The sequence below is a fragment of the Bos indicus genome, chromosome 3, assembly GCF_029378745.1.
Source record: "Bos indicus isolate NIAB-ARS_2022 breed Sahiwal x Tharparkar chromosome 3, NIAB-ARS_B.indTharparkar_mat_pri_1.0, whole genome shotgun sequence".
Taxonomy (NCBI): Eukaryota; Metazoa; Chordata; class Mammalia; order Artiodactyla; family Bovidae; genus Bos; species Bos indicus.
In genome coordinates, this window is record NC_091762.1 from 6,665,262 (window position 1) to 6,687,039 (window position 21,778).

General features: G+C 39.2%; 1 protein-coding gene across 5 annotated transcripts in view; it reads right to left on the minus strand.

Moving 5' to 3' along the window:
* Nucleotides 1–240: 240 nt before the first annotated feature.
* Nucleotides 241–21,778, minus strand: part of DDR2 (discoidin domain receptor tyrosine kinase 2) — a 183,378-nt gene continuing 161,840 nt past the window's right edge. For 4 of the 5 annotated variants that reach the window (XM_070782702.1, XM_019986902.2, XM_019986911.2 and 1 more), the window contains 2 exons: nucleotides 19,802–19,951; nucleotides 241–7,083 (listed from right to left, as the gene is read on the minus strand). In XM_070782702.1, the coding sequence (XP_070638803.1) occupies nucleotides 6,949–7,083; nucleotides 19,802–19,951 (285 nt within the window). In that variant the 3' untranslated portion in view covers nucleotides 241–6,948. The remainder of the gene's footprint in view (nucleotides 7,084–19,801; nucleotides 19,952–21,778) is intronic. The other variant, XM_019986884.2, reaches the window with a different exon arrangement.

Sequence of the window (21,778 nt, forward strand, 5' to 3'; positions counted from 1 at the left end):
CCTCTGGTTATTCTCTGGGGGGTTATATCCTTTCACTTATATATTGTGGCCATCACTGAAAAAGATAAGTTAATATTACTCAGAATTTTTAAAATATAAATGTATTCTTCAGGGACCAGATAAGACATACGTTGTTTTGAGTGGCTCCATCCTACTGTCTGTTATGAAGACTGAGTCTGCATGCTGGTTAATCATAGTTTTTTGTAGCTCTTTGTATGTGTGGGCAGTCTTGAGACAGACCATATTTGGATTTTGAAGCAATTTCTGTGTATTAAACAAAACAACTCTGTAGCCAGAACAGTAAAGGATACCCAATTTTGGACTAGGTTCTCTAGAACTGGACTAATCTAACAACATACACCAATCTCTAGTAGGTTTGGCTATGCCAGGGGCCAAGATGCTTTTCTTTCAATAAACAGTCAATTAATATATCAGAAGCCTATGTAAATAACCCTCTGTTGAATTTCCTTCAACAAATAAGGCATCCGCACCACATACATCTCTCAGCTCTGTCCTATGCCCCATCACTTCTCCAAAAAGGGTATAAGGGTGTAAGGAATAATGGTAACAAAGCCCAGAACCAGTGCTATTTTCACAGAAAAAAAGGATCCATCAGTAGCATATTTCTTTAATCATTGTTATTTACACTTTATCACCTGACAGACTTACAGAGAATAAATAAAGACAATATACAGTTGGTATCTCATTTCTTTTTCTAATACAGAGAATTTTTATGCGTTCTATTTTGGAATGACTATGATAGTTTTAAGCAGAAATAAAATCAATTTGCTATTTTTACCCCTTGACAGGACATATCAACCTCCAACGCTTGAAGAATAAAGCCCAGATGTTTCCTCCTCATAGGAAGAGTGCACCACACTGCTTTAGAAACTCGGTCCTCAGAAAAAGTTGCCAGACAATGGGGTAGAAGACTAGGATATCATGAATAGTGAAGGACGTAAGATGAATAGGCTAGGTTACAAACCCTTGGTGCATTTGTAGTAATCTGATCAACGTTCACTTCTCTCCAAGCCTCTTTTCAAGAAACAGTTTTTCACCAAAAGTGATTCCCTTCTCTCTTTGTGCTTTCCCTCGAGTCTCTTTACAAATTCTTCCTTTACATGCAGTTGTGAACGTGGGTAAGCACGAGCTAGCCTGGGACTCCCATCTTTCACCTTTGGAGGCCTGAGAAGTTGTTGACAAGGTGTTTGCAGGAGAAACTAAAAATCTTGTTCCAAAAGAACTGGGTTTGGGGCTGGAGTCTCTACCTGCTCTTGATGGGGTACCATGCAGAGAAGAACCTTGCATTTCTGTCTGAATACCTCAAAGAATAAGACATTTACATAGATCAATTTCAACATCAGTAAACATATAAATGGAGGATGTACAAGTTTGGGCACATTTTCCTCTTTCCTCATTTGAAAATAAACCCTCTACATTACAGCAAAGCAATTCTACCTAAATTCACCCTAGTTATGCCAGTTGACAAGCTTCTGCTTCTACCTTTTATTCATTCAAAAAAAAATTCAGCAAATATTTATGATGTGCTCACTATGTGTTAGGAACTTTATAGGATGTGGGGTATGCAGAGGTGAACTCAGGTATAATCTCGTGACCCTTAAACAGGGCAGCTTAAAAATGCCATTACAGAACTCAAAACTGTAATCCACAAAACTAAAGCTTCGACTCCCCTATCTTCCTGAACCTCTGGGCCTGGTTGCTGCTGTACCTGTACTTAATTTAGTCCAATGTGGTTGTTATTCCATTTAAGAATAGACATTTAGGTAAATGAAACTTCTCTAATATTCCGAGAGTAGTGTTTTACCACACAATAACAGTCTCCACCATTGTACTCTATTCCTTCCAAAAGCTCTTCCTGGTGCCAAGAATGAAATGCCACCTAGTTCTTAATCAAAATACTGATTTATTCTAAAGTCCTCTCCTTGCCACCATATAAGTCCTACTTGAAAGAACTGCAGAAACCATCTATAATTTCCTTCTATACCTAGCTAGTGAGCTGTGGGTCTTACTGTACTCTGTGTTATCTGATTTTTCTAAGCTGTTTTTGGATTGTTTCAGATGCCGAACAGCCGAACTCGTCAGAAAATATGGATACAGTCTAGGCAGGATATTACTTTTGATAAAGGAACAGGTTAATTTGTTATATCCTCTTTAGGATTTGACAGAATTGTATCCCAATAATGTCTTTCGTGATGCAGCCAAACAAGACCAGGTTACAAATCAGCAAGGGTTAAAAGCATCCAGAAACTAAATGTATACATGTGAACAACTGGTGAAATCTGAGTAAGGTCTGTAGTTTAGTTAATAGTATTATGCCAATGTCAATTTTCTGGTTTTGAAACTGGACTATGATTACATAAGATGTTGTCAATGGGAAATCCTGCTATTAGGTAATGGCCACTCTGAACTATTTTCACAACTTCCTGTGAGTCTTAAAGTATTTCAATATAACAGTTGGGGGGGAAAAAAGATACGTAAACTAAACAATTACCCTCCATATGTTTGCTACCAAGGAAAGCAGTTAATGGCAGCAGAGAATTCAAAATGCCAGAAATCTAAAAACCTTTAACCATTCCAGTCTCTTTTTATCTCAATTTAGCATTCTAAGACATTTACCAAGTGGAAAAGACATTCATCTGTTTCTATAAAAATGTTAAATTTTAATTCAGAAGGAAATTCAGCCTAGATTTGGGTCTACATCTTTCAGAAACCTATCATAAGCACGGCCAGATATCAGAGGTCTCACTGAAAAGAGCAAGATGGCAAATTCCAGGTCTACAAACTCAGTTTAGGATCAAAGACTTAATAGCTCTGTATTGGGAGTACTCTAAGACTTAACTGTGATTTTCTCCGTTTATTTTTGTAGCTTTGGACAAAACAGATGTTATTCTGTTTTACACTATTTCCTTGGAACATCTTCATCGCTTTCCTTTCTTCTGTTCTCCTTTATTTTAAACAAATGGCTTAGCCCCACATCATGGCTTTCTTGTGGGATGCCTGGATCATACTAGAAAAATACATGGTTCCAACATAGCACGTACCTCTTGGTGCAATATCAAACAAGATTTCATCTAGTTTAACCTAAGCCTGTTGTCCCAGTGTTTCCCTGTGGCCGCTCTGGGCACAACAATGATGAGGATTATCTAAAGTGGATTTCAGTGACATGAACAAAGAGGGGAAGACAGAGCCTGGTGAGCTAACATGAATTCCCCGACTCCTCTCTTGGTCTTCATTTCCAAAGCAGCACTTGGAAAGCCAAGTCCAGCTCAGACAGAGTTGAGCTCTTTTCACCACCATGTGATCCCTGCCACTGGAGGTGGTCTAGAACACCCCTGTTCAAACTGCCTCCCTCTCCTATATCCCATGAGATGAAAAGGTCATTCCCTGGTGGTTGCTTATGTGTTTTTATATTCTTGATGGGTTTATCTTTTCTTAAAACTCTGAAAAGCTCCCTTCCACGTCATACTCTGCACCTCACTTTTCATTTTTTAATGACTACTTTTAATCATCTCTATCATCCAGAATTTCCCCTCTCTCCTTACACATTTATCTTTTATCTTCAAGACACTTACTTTTTCTGTTCTCCTCAGAGATTGGCTTTCATGCTTCAGAATGGATTCTCAGCAGCACCATCTGTGTCTGTCTTGCTGCCCTTACCTCCCCCATCCTTCTCTCTATCACCCCTTATTATGCAGCCTCCTTTCTAAACCGCAGCTGCCTCCCCATCCAGTCACATGCACATTCATTGCTCCACGTTCATATGGTGCCCTTTGCTATACAGTCTTGTACACTTGCGAGTGGTGTTTCCATAGCATTAAAATCGCATTTCCCCTTGGGTGCCTCTTTAGGCTCCAGATCTTTTCTTAGCACATATGTGTCTGGACAGCTCATCAAGATTTGGACCTAGCTATCACCACATTCACTAGCAAAAGTATAAACTTAAATCTACTACCCCAAACCACAAGCTGGACATAAAACATTTCACATATATCATGAAGAGGATGACTTCCTAGAAAGGTAACAAGGCCCCACAGTTTCTCATCCCTTTTCCTACCTCCTTTTCTACATAATTCCTAGCTTCATTCGTCTATTCTTTAAAAGTTCTTCATTCTTTTTTAAAAGTCCACCTACTTTTAAATTCTAGATTCTAAGCCTTGATCATTTACCCGGATGGCTGTCTTAGATTTCTGCTGCTGAACTCAACGTGTATGACTAAGGGAGAAGTTAAAACTGTGTCTGTAGTACAAAAGTCTTAGTGCCAGAAGATGGAATCTTCCTCATCTCAGAAAAAGATAACTGTACATGACAATATATATTTGCCAGTTGCTTGAAACAGATCACCTCTATGACTCAAGGCCAGGAAAATCTAGACATACTAAGTTAATTTTAAACATGATTTTTTTTTTTTATGGTATCATGCAATGCAGTGGCTTGAGGCAGAATTGTAAAAAGAAATAAGTAGAAAGATACTAGACAAAGGAAAGAGAACATACATATTTCCTCTTGCCACATGGGAAGTCATGGCCTGGTCTGAATGTAGCCCTGCCAGATGTTCATGGATCAAGGAGAACAAGTTGCAGGCCCTGATTTCAAGTCCCTTTGATTCTATTGAAATGGAAAGATTAACTTTAATACATCAACTTGACTGAGACATGTGGCACCCAGATTAAACATTATTTCTGGGTGTTTTTCTATAAGGGTATTTCCAGGTGAGATTAATATTTTCATTGGTGAGCTAAGGCAGATTGCCCTCTCCAGCATGGGTGGGCATCATCCACTCCAATGAAGGCCTAAATAGAAGAAAAAAAGTAAGGGGGTATTTACCCTTTCTGCCTGACTACTGGAGCTCACACATCAGTCTTCTGCTCTCAACTGGGACTTAAAACTTTGACCTTCTGGTTCTCAGAAGTACATCACCACCAGCTTTGTGGAACTCCTCAGTCTCCATAATTATGTAACCCAATTCCCCAGTTCGTTATAATAAATCATATATATATATATATATATATATATATATATATATATATAAAGTTCTGTTTCTCTGGGGAACTATGAATAATACACGAAGTTATTACTGATCTTGAGAAGACAGAGTGTGTGGCAGGTCCCAAGTATAAAAGAACATGAGAACATGTCTGGCCCTGCAGATACCAAATGAGATAAAGTATGTAGAAACACATGATAAACTTTAAAGCACTGAGCCAGTGGCAGGCGTTCCTATTACTACTATTATCGTGACTTCTTCACGTGATCTCTTTTGCTGACCACAATTTTCAGAGCAGGAGATGACTGGACAACTGAGTCTGCAGCAATTGTAGATTCAATTATCCACTGAGGTCTGAATACATCAGAACTGGAAGAGACTTCAAGACCATCTCATTCCTGTTTCCTACTGAATCTGAGGATCTGTGGAGTGTGAAAGCTCAGAATCTGTTCTGAGGGGACTTTTATTTAACAGTGTTATCAGTATCCATGGATTCTGAAGCCAGAGCCTCAAGCTTTCTTTTTCTGCTGGTCATACCATCTCCAAGGCAAGAGTGTGAATCCCAAGCAGTAGCAGCAGATGACTCTTCCACACTCAACCTGCTCCTCTCAAGAACTCCTAGGGTTAAAAGGACATAAAACATCATCTCCCACAACCACTTATTATGTCTGAAACCCTACCTCTTTCTTGCCTAGTCTTCAGCCTGTATCTCAACCTCTTCAGTGACAAAGGACTCCCCAGCTCTCGAGGCAGTCCATTCGCCCTTGTATATTCTGCCTCTGGCTATATTTTCCCTCATAGGGAGTTAAAATAAATCTCCCTGTAATTTCCTTTCACCAATCCTCAGTCAACCCTTTGGAAACACTCAGAACATATCTATTCCATATTGTACATGACCTTCAGATTTATGCCTAAGAAATTTAATCCCCAGCCCATAGGTTCTATAGAGCATTCATCCATTAAAAGAGCTGAAAGATTTGGAGGAGATGAGCCAAAGGGCCTATGATCAAGATTTAGAAAAAACAGTTTGTACTGACTCAAAATCAGGCTCTCACTAAAACACATACCTGAAAATGTCTGAACAAGGTAAGGGGAGGACCCTCTGCAGAAATGAACAGCTCACCTGTTACCTGTCTGCCACTGACCTCTTTTCCTGTGTCCATTCTCTATTTAAGAATACTTCCATGAATGAGGCACATTTTTTTTTTTTAAATAACAATCCCTGTTCACAAACCCTTGCACTAAATATTCTTTCCTATGTACATACTCTGTATTTCCTATGCATATAGATCTCAACCCTCATCCCTGCCCAGGAATGAACAAAATAACCATTCCAGTAAGTTGAGTTTTTTCCAAGCATGTAACATCTATTTTGCCAGGAGAGGAAAATGCAGAGGGTAAGGCATGTCTACAGGCCAAATTAGGAAATCAAACCATAGGTGACTAGTTACTGAATACCATTTCATCAGATTCTCCACACTTACCAAATGTTTTCCCTATGCCTAGTCTCATATTTCCTAAGACATTAGTATTCTTCAAGTTTTTCTTTCAGAAATCACTTTTTAAAAGGAGACATGGAAAATAACATTGTAGAATCTGCACATTCATAAACACGAGCATATTTATCCTTTATAAATTATCTAAATTATCTAGCCTTTGTTATCCAATACTTTACGTATATCAAGTAAGATTCTTTACTAGATTTTATCTGTCCTAGGCTTTTTTTTTTTTTTTCTTTTTTAGTTCTTTAATGTAAAAAAAAAAGTATATATGTGTCAGGGGTAGAGAGTCGGGCAGTGGAGTGGAGGAAGACGAGGGACAGAAAGAGAGAAAGACAAACAAGCCTCTGTCTCCCAGGTCCATTCAGTGTCCAGATGGAGTGGCTTAAGTGAGGGTGAGTGGTGGGGCTTGTGAGGAGGACCTGTTGCCAGGCTCTGACAGCATCAGTCGTCCACCTGCTGAAGAAGCAGAAGGTGGATTTCCTGGAAAGAGGGCCGGTGCTTGGTGTCTCTTCTCCAGCAGCTGAGCATCAGCTTATACACAGAGTCAGGGCAAATGGCAGGCTGAGGGAGGTAAGTCTTTGGAAACAAAAAATGAACAAAAGAGGAGAATATTAGGAGAGGGTGGAGAAAAGGTCACTGCATCACAGTATGATTTTCCCACTCCCCACTTTCTTGGACTTGATAACTGAAATGGGTGTGGTGTCTCTCCTTCTTCTTCACAAGAAGTTTACATCATATCAATCCCCTTTCCGTTCTCTTTGTCTTTTCCAAGTCTGCAGAGCAAAACTTCCTGATGGGCCATCCTGTGCATGCATGCCTGCTAACTTGCTTACCATTATGCAAAAGATGAAACTGAAGCAAGAAGACATCTTTGACTGGAAAGTGATTAGAACACCTAATCCTCCAGTTATGGCCTCTCCACAATGAGCTTTATCTTGGTTGAGCCAATTATGGCAAGGGCGGAAAGCATGTTGGTTGCCTTAGCTCCTTGGCTAAGAATGGAATCTGAGCCACTGAGACACAGGATGTATCCATGTAGCTCTTAACCATAGCTTTCTCTGTGCTCTCCTTCTCCTGTACTGGCCCCAGGGGGGAAGACTGGATTTCTTCTTTACATGATTCACCAACATTTGTACATTTAACCCCTCTACAGCCCTGCCCTGAATTCCAACCTAGAACTGTATTTGACTCTACTCTCAAAGCAAGTTACTGTGTCCACCCAGCAAGATTGACTCCAGGTCATCTTCTGCTTACCTGTAATGTGTTGCTGTCATTTCCTGACCTATGTTTTTTAAAACCTTGTATACTGACATATTCCTGAACCAAACCTAAATGTCTTAACCTCTTTGAATCACAGGTCCAACATCTGCTGCTGGTTAGTAATGAACCATTTGAAAATTGCCTTCTCCCACATTTAGACCAGCCTGTATTATGCATGGTAGGATCAGATGGTGGTTCCATCTTTAATTATTTGAAGAACCTTCATACTGTTTTCTATAGTGGCTGCACCAATTTACATTCCCATCAACAGTGCATGCAGCTTCCCTATTCTCTATGTCCTCACTAACATTTGTTGCTCTTTGTCTTTTTGATTATAGCCATTCTAAAGGTGTGAGGTTTATGATGGTTTTGATTTTCACTTCCCTGGCCTGCCAGGCTCCTTCCTCTGTCCATGGGATTCTCCAGGCAAGAATACTGGAGTGGGCTGCCATGCCCTCCTCCAGGAGATCTCCCTGAGCCAGGGATTGGACCCACATCTCTTATGTCTCCTGCATTGGCAGGCAGGTTCTTTACCACTAGTGCCACCTGGGAAACCCAATAACTAGCGATGTTGAGCACCTTTTCATGGGCCATCTGTTTGTTTGTCTTCTTTGGGAAAATGTTTAGTCAGATCTGCTCATTTAAAATTGTCTGGTTTGGGGGATTTTTGCTCTTGAGTTGCATGAGTTCTTTATGCTTTTTGGATATTAACCCATATCAGATATATGATTTACAAATTTTTCTCCAATTTGGTAGTTTGCCTTTTCATTTTGATGGTTTCCTTTGTTATAAAGAAGATTTTTAGTTTGATGTAGTCCCACATGTTTATTTTTGCTTTATTGCCTTTGCTTTAGTTGTCAAATCCAGAAAATCACTGCTAAGACCAATGCCAAGGAGTTTTCTGTCATCAATTCTTAATCAAAAAGTAAAAAGACAAATACCTCTGGCTTCTATTTGAATATATAATAAGATCTGACAAACCTTAACTCAGTGTTAGAAGTGACTATGGCTACAAAATAGTAAGTATTTAAAAGAAATATTACTATTATTATAAAGGATATAGGATAACAGCACTCTCATATACTACTTGTGAAACTTAAAACTGTTAAGCCTTATCTAGGGTGTTCACTAAATAATTTTAGAAAAAATATATCTGTTTTGAGCCAACAGATATCAATAAAATGAAATGATAAATAAATCATTTGCCCTTTTCAAAGCTGTATAAACTTGGCAAATAAAGTTATATTTTATAATAATTCTCATTATGTTGATAGTATTTTACTTTTCATAACATCAAATAACATAAGCTTTTAAAACTGTATTTAATTTTTAATTATTTAATTTCATTTTGACCATGGGATTTCAAGAAAAGTGCTTTCTGAGAATTCTTTACAATTTGTAAAAACAAATTGAAAACAAAAAATGTCAAATACATTTTAAAATTACTGGAGTTATTATTATAGACTCCCAAGCACTTTTAATTGACTATGAAAGATTTAAGATTTGTCTAAGCTATGAGCCCTAAGGATAAGATTCTTTCTAGAATTTGTGTTACTGAAAAGTTTTCTCCTGCACTTTATCTGCTATGTTCAACAAGTTGGTGACATTAACAATGCTGTTTGAATACAAATTAGATCACATGAGTAGAGTCCATAAATCCATCTAGCAGCTGATAGTGATGCATAACTATTGTGCTTACATTCTAATGTCAAACTTTCAAAATTTGAATACTGAAATTTTAACAATAAAATTTAAAGTAATTAAAATTCATGTTGATATATGGCAAAACCAATAAAATATTGTAAAGTTAAAAATAAAATAAAATACAAAAAAAATTGTAAACTGTTATAAAATACAAATTTAGTGAATTATGCTTAGTTTGTTCATATGTTGAATTAAATAAACTTTTATCAATATTTTAAACTTATAGATAAGAAGCTTACTAAGCATATGATGGTGATATTAGGCTTTGGTCTTGGCTTCATTCAAATATTTAATTTTATTATTCAACCATTTAGTAGTTGGTCAAAATATATTTGACTCTCTAGCATGATTTAGTAAAAGTGAAGATGATGGACCCTTTTAACAAGCAGTTACAAAATAAATAAGAAAAATTAAATCCCAGAGATTATTAGTATTTAAAATTTCCATTAAATGATAAAACAACATTTTCTTTGGAAATGAATAGCATAACATTTGATTAATTAATATGCAACTTTTTAGTGCTAAGTAAAAAGCTGCTGCTGCTGCTAAATCGCTTCAGTCGTGTCCGACTCTGTGCGACCCCACAGACAGCAGCCCATCAGGCTCCTCTGTCCCTGGGATTCTCCAGGCAAGAACACTGGAGTGGGTTTCCATTTCCTTCTCCAATGCGTGAAAGTGAAGTCGCTCAGTCGTGTCCGACTCTTAGCAACCCCATGGACTGCAGCCTACCAGGTTCCTCCGTCCATGGGATTTTCCAGGCAAGAGTACTGGAGTAGGGTGCCATTGCCTTCTCCAAGTAAAAAGCTACCTAATATCAAAAATACATATAATGCAAAGCAGACAGTGGATGTTGGGGGCCAGAGTGAGGTACTCCACCCGTGGCAAAGGTCATGAGGAAGGAGGTTCGACATACGCAAAGGCGGGATCCAGCCTCAGGAGTCCCCCTGGAAATCCTCGAGCATCTACCCCCATAACCAGAGCCTGCCTACTTTACTACTTTGTGCTCTCCTCTACACCTCTGACTTTACGGGGGGCTGTCTCCCACCACCTCTTTTGGAGAAGGAGTTAACTTAGAGCTCCAGTTAATAATAATTCCTGGGCGTGACAGGAGTATTTCAACCTACAAACTCCTCTGAAGGTTCTCTAGTCTGCCTGACAGGCTTGTCTGGCCACATGTGATTGCTCACAGCCTCCCAACCGTGAGAGGCACGAGATGCTTTAAACCTTCTAAAAACAGGTTCCTTAGAAAAGTTAGAAAACTATTAGTATAAGTATAATGGGCTGATTAGAAACTGTATTGGTGAAGGGTTTTTCATTTGTTGAGCCAATGTTTGTTGCTAAGTCTCCACATCCCCTGCCCTTACACACATTAATGAATATATAGAAGAAATAAGTATTAACCTTTGATATTAATCACGTTAGACCTTAGGCTAAGTAAATTCTTTCCTTAACTAAAACCCACTACACCCTCACCCTATAGGAATGTAACTTTATTTGGGTGGCGTCTGTTTTAAGAATAATCACCCTTGGAGAAAAAAGTGTTCTGGTTGACTGACCACTGTCACAAGGAGAAGGTCCTAAATTGCCAGCAGGCCCCCCTGGCCAGAAGATGATGTAACACCCCTAAGACCTCTGTATACATTTGTATGAAGCACCTGACTTTGATAAAAGTCAGGGCTGCTGACCCCGCGTGACTTTTGCATAACATCTCAGTGTATAAAAGTAGACCATGGAAAATAAAGAATTGGGATCAGTTTCTCGAAATACAGGTCTCCCCATGTCTCTCTCTCTCTCTCACTCTGGCTGAGTCTCCATCTGGAGTGTGGAACCCGCCATGCTTACTAATTATGCCTGGGCTTCTAAGATCCGACTGGGGAGGCCTCAGTGTCTCCTCTCCTTCGGGAGAACGGAAGGACGCCTGCGGCCTATGTAAGTGGTGCAAACTTCTTGTCTTGAAGTTTTATTGGTCTCCCACGTAAACCAAGCTACTCAGCCTCTTTTCTCCACTGAATTTTCCTACTGAGCTATCCTTATTCTATTACTTTTTATATCTTTAATTAATATCTAATTGAAGCTATTGTATCCTGATCCTCCCCGACGCCGTCCCCGCTTCGAACTCCCTGGATCAGCCGGGGCTGGACCCCGGCAGGTGGCGTCCAAGACAGACAATTCGAAGGTAGGTTCCCCAGAACAATTTGGGTCATCAGCCCTATTTTTCCCCCTCAGAGCAATTAGGGTCATCAGCCCTATTGCCCCCCTCCTCGGAACAATCTGGGTCATCAGCCCTGTTGTTCCCCCTCGGAACAGTTTGGGTCATCAGCCCTACTGCTCCTCCCTCGGAACGATTAGGGTCATCAGCCCTGTTGTTCCCCCAGTGTTAGGGATGGCTAGGACCCCACTCAGGGTACCACGGACCCCCCTGTAGGATAGACAGGGCGAGTAGGAGTGGGAAGAGTTGAAAGTGTTAAAGAGTTAGAGTTAGAGAGAAAAAACGGTTTCTGAAGTTAAAAGGCCAAAGAACAGCCTGATCTTTTGAAAGCTAAAATGTTTATCTTCTATTATACTTAACTTTCTGACATGGCTAACACTGAAAACTGTTAAAGAGGGTACTGTTAATTTAGATACTTGGGTGAAGGTGAAAAAACAACTAAACACTTATCCTATAAATATGATTAAAAATGTTCTGGATCCTTGTCATGAGGCTGTGGGATAAGCTATGGGAGAGGCTATAGCGGTGGATGGTAGTGGGTCTCCACCTTCTGTGCAGATCATATTTTCTGCCATTGATGAAGAAAAGGAGGGAGACTGTGCTCTACCTCCCGAGGAAGGAGAGGGCTTACAGGATGCTGCGGCCGGGTGCCCTGGCGAGCCCCCTCTCCCTCTACACAAACCTTTAAAAATTTATCCAACAATTTCTGATTTAAGGCAACTACCCCACCTCTGCTTGCACTTCCCAGGGCCTAGGAATTCCCCAGTTTACATCCAAAGCCTCCCAGAACATTGCCTAAGGCTGAAAAAGATTAAAAAAAAAGTTTTCTTTTTAAAGAAAGGAGCTTTTAAAAAATACACAATATACGGAGCCTGCTCCTTGCAGAAAAATCCCCTCGGGGGGCCTCACCCAAGCAAAAGAAAAAGAAAAAAGAAAAAAAAGTGAAAAAGAAAAAGAAAAAAGGAAAGAAAATAGAGAAAGAGCTAAAGAGTGAAAAGGAGAGAGGAACGGAGAAGAAAGGAATCAGGGAACGCAGCAAGATAGAGAAAGGAAGAAAGGAATTTAGAAAAAGAGATACAGAGAGAAAGAGAGGAAGAGAGAGAGAGAGAGACAGTAAGAAGGAAGAAGGGAGAATGAAAGAGGGAAACAAGAAGGAAATGATAGAAAGTAAAAGAGAAGAGAAGAGGAAGGAAAAAAGATAGAATGAGGGAAAGAAAACTTGAGAAAGATTTAAAGAGAAGAAGGAAGAAAAAGTCAGCAGAGGAGAGAGGAGAGGACTTACAGGACATTGTGGCCAGATGCCCTGGCGAGCTACCTCCCCCTCTGCGCAAGCTTTTAAAAAAAACTTATCCACCACTTTCTGATTTGGGGCGATAGCCGCCGACTCCGTTTGTGCCTTCCAGGGCCCAAAAGTTCCCCACTTTGCCCCCAAAGCCTCTCAAAGTGTTGCCTAAGCCTGAAAAAGATAAAAAGTTTTTTAAACAGTGGAGCTTTTAAAACAGACTGCATGCACAATATGCAGAGCGTGCTCCTTGGAGAAAACCCCCTCAGGGGGGGTCTCACCCAGGCTAAGAGAAAAGGGGATTTAGCAACAATATTAACCCCTGTCTAACCGGTTACTCCAATTCCAACAGGAGTGGCTGGCCCCCTACCTGAGGGCATTGTAGGATTTGTGCTAGGGCGTAGCTCGCTTTCTTAAAAAAAAAAAAAAGAAAAGAAATTTCGGTGGTGCATCCTGCAGTAGATTCTGATTATATTGGGAAATTAAAGTCTTGACCTCGCTGCCTACCAAAACTGTGCAAATTAATAAAGGTCAAAGAGTAACACAGCTTTTGCTTTTACCTTAGTATCAGACAGGAAAAAACTTGACTTCTCAGGCTAGGAGCCACAGAGTATTTGGATTTAGTGATCTAGCCTTTTGGGTGCAGGAAATTACAGCTCCAAGGCCTTTAAATGATCTTTTAATTCAAGAAAATAAAATGTCAGGGCTTTTAGACACAGGAACAGACATCTTTTAACATTGCTGGGGAAGACTGGCCCAGTTCCTCGCCCACACATACTACTGAAAATGAGTTGGTGAGATTAGAGAAAGTGGTGTGCAGGGTGGGAATGCTGTAGAGAAAAAGGTGAGGGAAAGTTTAAAACCTTGAAGAGTAGTGAGTTCTCCATTGCTGGAGGTATTCAAGCAAAGATTAGATGGTAGCTTGTCATCTAAAAAGCTATAGACCAGATTTAGGTTACAAAACAATAACTGGAGAAGCTTATAAAGATGTTGTGCAACACCTCTTTACCTGCTTCTCATATTTAGGTGCCAAAAGTTTTGAAAACCGACAATGCCCCTTTGAAGCTGCAGAAAGATTGTTTACTAACTTTAAATGATTTCCAAAAATTATTAGGGGACATTAATTGGATGCGCCCACATTTAAAACTGACTACTGCAGATTTAAAGCCTTTGTTTGATTGCTTAAAAAGCGATCCTAATTCCAGTTCTAAGAGAAAGTTGACTAATGAGACAGAGTCGGTTCTTGTTAAAGTAGATGAGACTTTACATGATCAGTTAATTAAGATTAATATTACCAAAAGATGAGATTAAATTATTCTTCCCACAAAACATACACCTACAGGGTGCTTGTGACAAAAAGGCCCATTGGTTCCATCTACCAGTGACCCCAAGAAAAATAGTTTTATCTTATCCCAGCTTGGTGGCACAATTAATTATAAAAGGAGGAAAAAAGAAGTGTGGAACTTTTTAGAAAAGAAGTAGCAAATATAGTAATTCCATTCAATAAGGATCAACTGCAAGTCTTTTACAAAATAGTGATGATTGGCAAGTTGCCCTGATAGATTTCAGGGGTCAAATTTTGTTTCATTTGCCCTCAAGCCCCCACAGTAGTTAAAAGTTCAAAAATGTTAGATTGGCAGTTTGAGGATACCTGTGGAACTTTCCAACCCTATGTAGTTCCTACGCTCCCCTTTACCCTATGGGGGAGGGACATGCTGTCTCAAATAGGAGATACTCAGAGAAGGGTTTTCTCAATTTCTTAGTTATCAACAGGCGGTGCAATTAACAATACTATATATATTATTATAAATACATAATATAAATATATTTGCCTAATTGCAGTTTGCCTAATTAGATATGGGTATAAATAAAATATAATAAAGGTATACCTAATTCTATTTATAGATCTATACTTAATTAATTTGTATATAATTAATATGTATACTATATATGCATATTATACATATACTGTATAATTAAATGTATATTGCAGTAATATAATGTGTGTGTGGCTGATATTAATTGGTATGGATTGATGTGCTGTGATGATATATGTTCTATATACTGTATAATTATATTATATATGTGTGACATTATTGTAGTACATTGGTTTGTGTTGGTTGGTATTAGCTGTGTACGTGTTGTATTGCTGTAATATATATTAATTAACATATTAATTATAAAGATTAATTCAAGTATATTGATTATGTCAATAAGTTTATACTTGTTGCCATGTATAAATACATATATAAATACATTTTGCATTTAGATATATCTGTATACCAAAATGAGATAAGGAGGTTATACATTTATTATTTAAATTTATACAGAGACCTAAACTAAACATTAGACCTAAATTAACATATCTCTAAATTTATGTTGTTGAAATGTAAATTTTAAAAATTTAAACAATTAAATTGACAACTGCTTGACAATTCCTTTACCATAAAACCCCCATAGGTGTAATTGGGGTAGCCAGAAATTGGTTTTATGGCAAAACGGCCCCCTAGAATGGGTCCATCTCCCCGCCCAAGCTAAAAAGGTAGCGGCTTCTTATCCAGGATTGATAGCTACTTTGATACTAAAGGAAAAAAAGCGGAACATTAAATTACTTGTTAAAGAGCCATCAGAAATTGTAATTCCATATAATAAAGAACAACCTGATGCTCTTCTAATGTTTGATGAGGACTGGCAGATTACCATCAGAAATTATTGTGGTCAAATTCTGCATCATTTACCTTTGCATGTTTTGCTGAATTTTATATCCAGACATCCAGTTATTTTTCCTGTCAGATGTAAACAATCTCCTATTCCAAATGCTCAGATAGTTTTTACTGATGGGTCAGCAAACGGTAAAGCCTCCATAGTCACTAAAAATCACCAAAAGTTTTTAGAAACACAGGAAACTTCAGCTCAAAGAGCTGAAATAACAGCAGTCATAGAGGCTTTTGCTATGTTTGCAGATGAAGAATTTAACCTTTATTCTGATTCTCAGTATATTGTCAGGTTGTTTCCACACATTGAAACTGCGGTTTTGCCTGAAAATAAAACTACCATATTTCATTTGTTAAGTAATTTACAGCAACAAATTTGGAAAAGAAATAAAATATTTTTCATTGGACACATTCGGGCTCATTCCGGATTGCCTGGCCCTTTAAATGCCTTTAATGATTTGGCTGACTTGTTAACCAGAAATACAGTGGCTACTGTGATTGAGGAGGCCAGAGCCTCTCACTCACTTCATCATCAATACGCTACTGCCTTAAGATATCAATTCCAAATTCCCAGAGAGACTGCTCGAGAGATTGTGAGTTCTTGCTTACACTGCCCCACTGTTTATAATAGTCTACCTATGGGAGTTAATCCTCATGGTCTCAAACCTAACATACTCTGGCAGATGGATGTAACTCATGTCTCTTCATTTGGAAAACTGTCTTTTGTTCATGTAACTGTAGATACCTTTTATCACGTTATTATTGCAACTGCTCGTACCGGAGAGGCAGTTAAAGATGTGATACAACATCTCTTTACTTGTTTTTCATATTTGGGCCTGCCAAAACTCTGAAAACTGACAATGCTCCTGCTTATACTTCTAAGTCTTTTCAGGAATTTTGTTTACAGTTTCAAATTAAACACAATACAGGCATCCCTTATAATCCCCAGGGACAAGCCATTGTGAAAAGAGCACATCAAACATTAAAGCTTCAAATTCAAAAATTAAAAGAAGGGGAGTTTAAGTATAGCTCTCCCCATCAAATTTTGCAATATGTTCTTATTGTAATAAATATTTTAAATGCCAATTCGGCCGGAACTACTGCAACGCTTCGCCATTGGTGCCCAGAGCAATTGAATGCAAAACCATTGGTCAAATGGAAGGACCTCCTCTCAGGACAATGGAAGGGTCCTGACCCATTATTAACTAGCGGTCGAGGATGCACTTGTATTTTTCCACAGGATGCAGATTCTCCAATTTAGATCCGGGACAGGCTGATTCGCCATGTTGTAGACCCCCAGACATCCAGTTCCCCCATTGCTTCGATCACAAAAGAGGAGCCCGCCAGAAGGGGAGGCAAGATAAACATCGAGATCCCGGCGAGACTGGACAGGGCTGTTGCAGCACGAACTCCAACCAGAAAATAATTCTACTTATTCTGTTTTGGCTTGTCTACCCTCTCCTTATGTTTTTCTCTTTACCAACGATTCTGGAAAATTTAATGTACGTGTGACTTTCACTGGTGGACCCAATGTAACGACTTGTGAACAATGCATGCTCTCATCTTGTTTAAACCCTCAATATAATGTTTGCTCCTTTGTAGTGTTACAACGTCCACCTTATCTTATGATATAACCACTTACTGATATGTTAATTATGGTCTTGCTGTATTACAACAACTACAAGATTTAATGTGACAACGGCGATTTGTGGGCTTACTTATTTTAGGAATATCAGCTAGCAGCAATTGTTTCTGTTACTGTGGCAGCAATATCATTGACTCAACAAGTGCATACTGCTCAATATGTTGATACTATGTCTAAAAATGTCTCTTTAACTCTAGCAACACAGGAAGTTATAGATAGAAAATTGGAGATGAGAGTAGACGCCTTAGAAGAAGCAATAACGCATATTGGAACTGAGTTACAGGCTTTAAAAGCGAAAATGGCTCTGTCATGCCACGCTGATTACCGGTGGATATGTGTGACATCTTTGATGGTAAACAAGACAGATTATGAATGGGAAAAAATCAAAAATCATATCTCAGGTGTTTGGAACAGCTCTGACATTGGCCTGGACTTAGGGAAATTTCATAATCAAATACAGACCCTGGAACACTCTCGACTGGATTTTACCGCCGCTGGAGCAGCTAATGACTTATTTCACACCTTCTCTAACTTTATTTCTGGAAAAAACATTCTGTCTAATATCTTTAGATCTAATTTTGCTTCTCATAATCATTCTTCCTTGTATTGTCAGGATTCTTCGGCAGAGCATTCGCAAGCTCGTGACTGAGTTGCATCTGGTTGTTTTAAGAAATAAAAAAGGGGGAGATGTTGGGGGCCAGAGTGAGGTACTCTGCCCGTGGCAAAGGTCATGAGGAAGGAGGCTCGACATACGCAAAGGCGGGATCGAGCCTCAGGAGTCCCCCTGGAAATCCTCGAGCATCTACCCCCATAACTAGAGCCTGCCTACTTTACTATTTTGTGCTCTCACCTACACCTCTGACTTTACGGGGGGCTGTCCCCCACCACCTCTTTCAGAGAAGGAGTTAACTTAGAGCTCCAGTTAATAATAATTCCTGGGCATGACAGGAGTGTTTCAACCTACAAACTCCTCTGAAGGTTCTCTAGCCTGCCTGACAGGCTTGTCTGGCCACATGTGATTGTTCACAGCCTCCCAACCGTGAGAGGCACGAGATACTTTAAACCTTCTAAAAACAAGTTCCTTAGAAAAGTTAGAAAACTATTAGTATAAGTATAATGGGCTGATTAGAAATTGTATTGGTGAAGGGTTTTTCATTTGTTGAGCCAATGTTTGTTGCTAAGTCTCCACATCCCCTGCCCTTACACACATTAATGAATATATAGAAGAAATAAGTATTAACCTTTGATATTAATCACGTTAGACCTTAGGCTAAGTAAATTCTTTCCTTAACTAAAACCCACTACACCCTCACCCTATAGGAATGTAACTTTATTTGGGTGGCGTCTGTTTTAAGAATAATCACCCTTGGAGAAAAAAGTGTTCTTGTTGACTGACCACTGTCACAAGGAGAGGTCCTAAATTGCCAGCAGGCCCCCCTGGCCAGAAGATGATGTAACACCCCTAAGACCTCTGTATACATTTGTATGAAGCACCTGACTTTGATAAAAGTCAGGACTGCTGACCCCGCGTGACTTTTGCATAACATCTCAGTATATAAAAGTAGACCATGGAAAATAAAGAATTGGGATCAGTTTCTCGAAATACAGGTCTCCCCATGTCTCTCTCTCTCTCTCTCTCACTCTGGCTGAGTCTCCATCTGGAGTGTGGAACCCGCCATGCTTACTAATTATGCCTGGGCTTCTAAGATCCGACTGGGGAGGCCTCAGTGTCTCTCCTTCCGGAGAACGGAAGGATGCCTGCGGCCTACGTAAGTGGTGCAAACTTCTTGTCTTGAAGTTTTATTGGTCTCCTGCGTAAACCAAGCTACTCAGCCTCTTTTCTCCACTGAATTTTCCTACTGAGCTGTCCTTATTCTATTACTCTTTATATCTTTAATTAATATCTAATCAAAGCTATTGTATCCTGATCCTCGCTGACGCCGTCCCCGCTTCGAACTCCCTGGATCAGCCGGGGCTGGACCCCGGCAGGTGGACATAAAGTGTGGGGAGGGGAAGCAGTTGGTAAAGAATCAACCTGCAATGCAGGAGACCCAGGTTCAATCCCTGGGTCAAGAAGGTCCCCTGGAGAAGTAAATGGTCCCCAGCCAGTATTCTTGCCTGGAGAATCCCATGGACAGAGGAGCCTGACAGGCTACAGTCCATGGGGTCGCACAGAGTAGAACACAACTTAGTGACTAAACCACCACCACCACCACCACCATCTTTGAGTTATGCAGAAGCCTGATGGGACCCCCTCATGCTCCCCAGTGACCAGTGGGTTGATCCATGGATAAAGTAGAGTGTATGGATGCCTAGGGAGGACCTTGGTCTTTCACATCACCTGGATAACTAGTGAAATATGACTATCATCCAGGTAGCCCGTCTTCCAGCTCAGGCCTATCCTGTTAGATCAGGACTTTTCTTTCTCTCACCTTCGGGAGCACCCAAGGCCACATCTCTCCACCCCCAGAAGCTCTCACCTGCCTCCCTTGGTCTCGGAAGAACTCTCCAGTATTCTCAATGACCTGTTCATCTGACAGTTGGGAATAGGGCTGTTCCTGGCAAAAGGTGAAAGTCTCCCACAGAGTCACCCCGAAGGCCCACACATCACTTGCTGTGGTGAATTTGCCCTGTTTAAGTAAGAAAAAGAGGAGAAAGTCAGAATAATCTGTGTATGACAAGAGCAGAGAGATTGTCATAAAATGGAGTTTTTCACTACACAGGGCAAGGAATACTGGAACTGCCAAGATATGCACTGGGAATCTGAAAACGACAATAGGAAGTTGTTTCAATGCCAGCCTCCACCCGTCTCTCACCCTCAGGATCTCTACTGAGGTCTGCTTCTCTTGCAGATGAGATCCAAGGACTGAAGAGGATGTGGCCATAAGCTACCTGACTCTCCCGCTGAGAGTTAGAAGGTCAAAGTCCAGGATCTAGGGCAGCCGCAGGTAGATGCCCGCGGGAAAGGCAAAACAAGAACAGGAAGAGATCCAGATATCTCTGTGTTAGAGATACAGGAATCCAGTGTGAATGCCTCGAGTAGTTCCTGTTCAATGATCATCACAGTCTTGAAGGACAGGCTGACAAGTGATCTCAGTGAGATTCAGATGCAGTCAACATCCATTAAATACTTGCACATGTTCTATTCAATAATCACAGTGCTGAAGTAGATAATATTTATTCCTACTTTTTACATCAGAAAAGTGAGACAACATAGGTGTACTAAAATCCCCTGGTTTATAAGACCATTAATAATAGAAAAACTGAGAGTTGGACCAAAACCCTCTGAATCTCGGTCTAATTATGTTTTATAACACCATGAAATACATTTAAAGGGAGCAAAGCTTAGTAATCACATTAGAAAGGGGTAAAATATGTGATTCACCTATGTAGATGATAAAAATCTTTATAATGATTTATATAAAATGGTATATCTTACAGCATTATTTATAATTGAAGGAAATTGGAAAATACCAAATTATTATGACATTAAATTACAGGATATATCTATAATGGAATATTATATAACCATTAAAATCATGTTTTTGAAGAATATTTACTGCCAATGAGAGAGAATTTTATGTGCATAGTATCATTCCAATATGTAAAATAATTTTGTATACATAATACATATATTAAGAGAGATACATGCATAGAAAAAATCCTCAAAGGAAATATAGTAGAATATTAATACTAATAGTGGTTATCTTGGTGAGAGAAAAGGGATGACTATACAATTTTTATTTTAAAATTAACAAATCCTACAAGAATATGAACAAGAAACAAACAGATTAACAATAAATGAACAAAACTAGATTGCTTTCAGGCTTTTCTCTGGAATATTAAATGACAAAAGACAAAATTACATGTATTCAGCATCGTAGGAAGTAAAAGTTTAAAGTTTAATAATTCTATAAATCAGCTAAGTGGCATAAAACCAAGTGGCATAAATTGCCTCAAATATGCATGGTCAGAGAAGAGAAGCATTCAGAAAAAGAATTATTCACTTGTGATTCAGAATACCAAAAGCTGAATAAAAATTACAAAAGCAAAGAATGAGGAACTTAAAAAGTAAATGATGATAATCATTGAAATAGAAACAAAATAATTAATTAGAAATATGGTTATGAAATTAATACAAAAAATATTTTGTGTGGATAACAGTTCTTTAAATGACAAAATTTTAATACCCCAAATTAAGATCAATAATATGGGAAAGGTAGAGATTAAAAAAAAATCATACTAAATTTCTTATCATTCCAGGTATATTTTTAACCTTTCTTTCCAAATTTTCTATAGTAAGCATTTTACATTTTATCAGCAGAAATAGGCAAGTGTTAAAAAATAATGATTAGGACCAAAGTATGTCATCTCAGGTCAGAGAAAACATTAAAGTCTATTCATGGTCTGTCTCCTGCTGTCTCTGGCGCACCTCTACATGCCCTGTGCACCTGCCT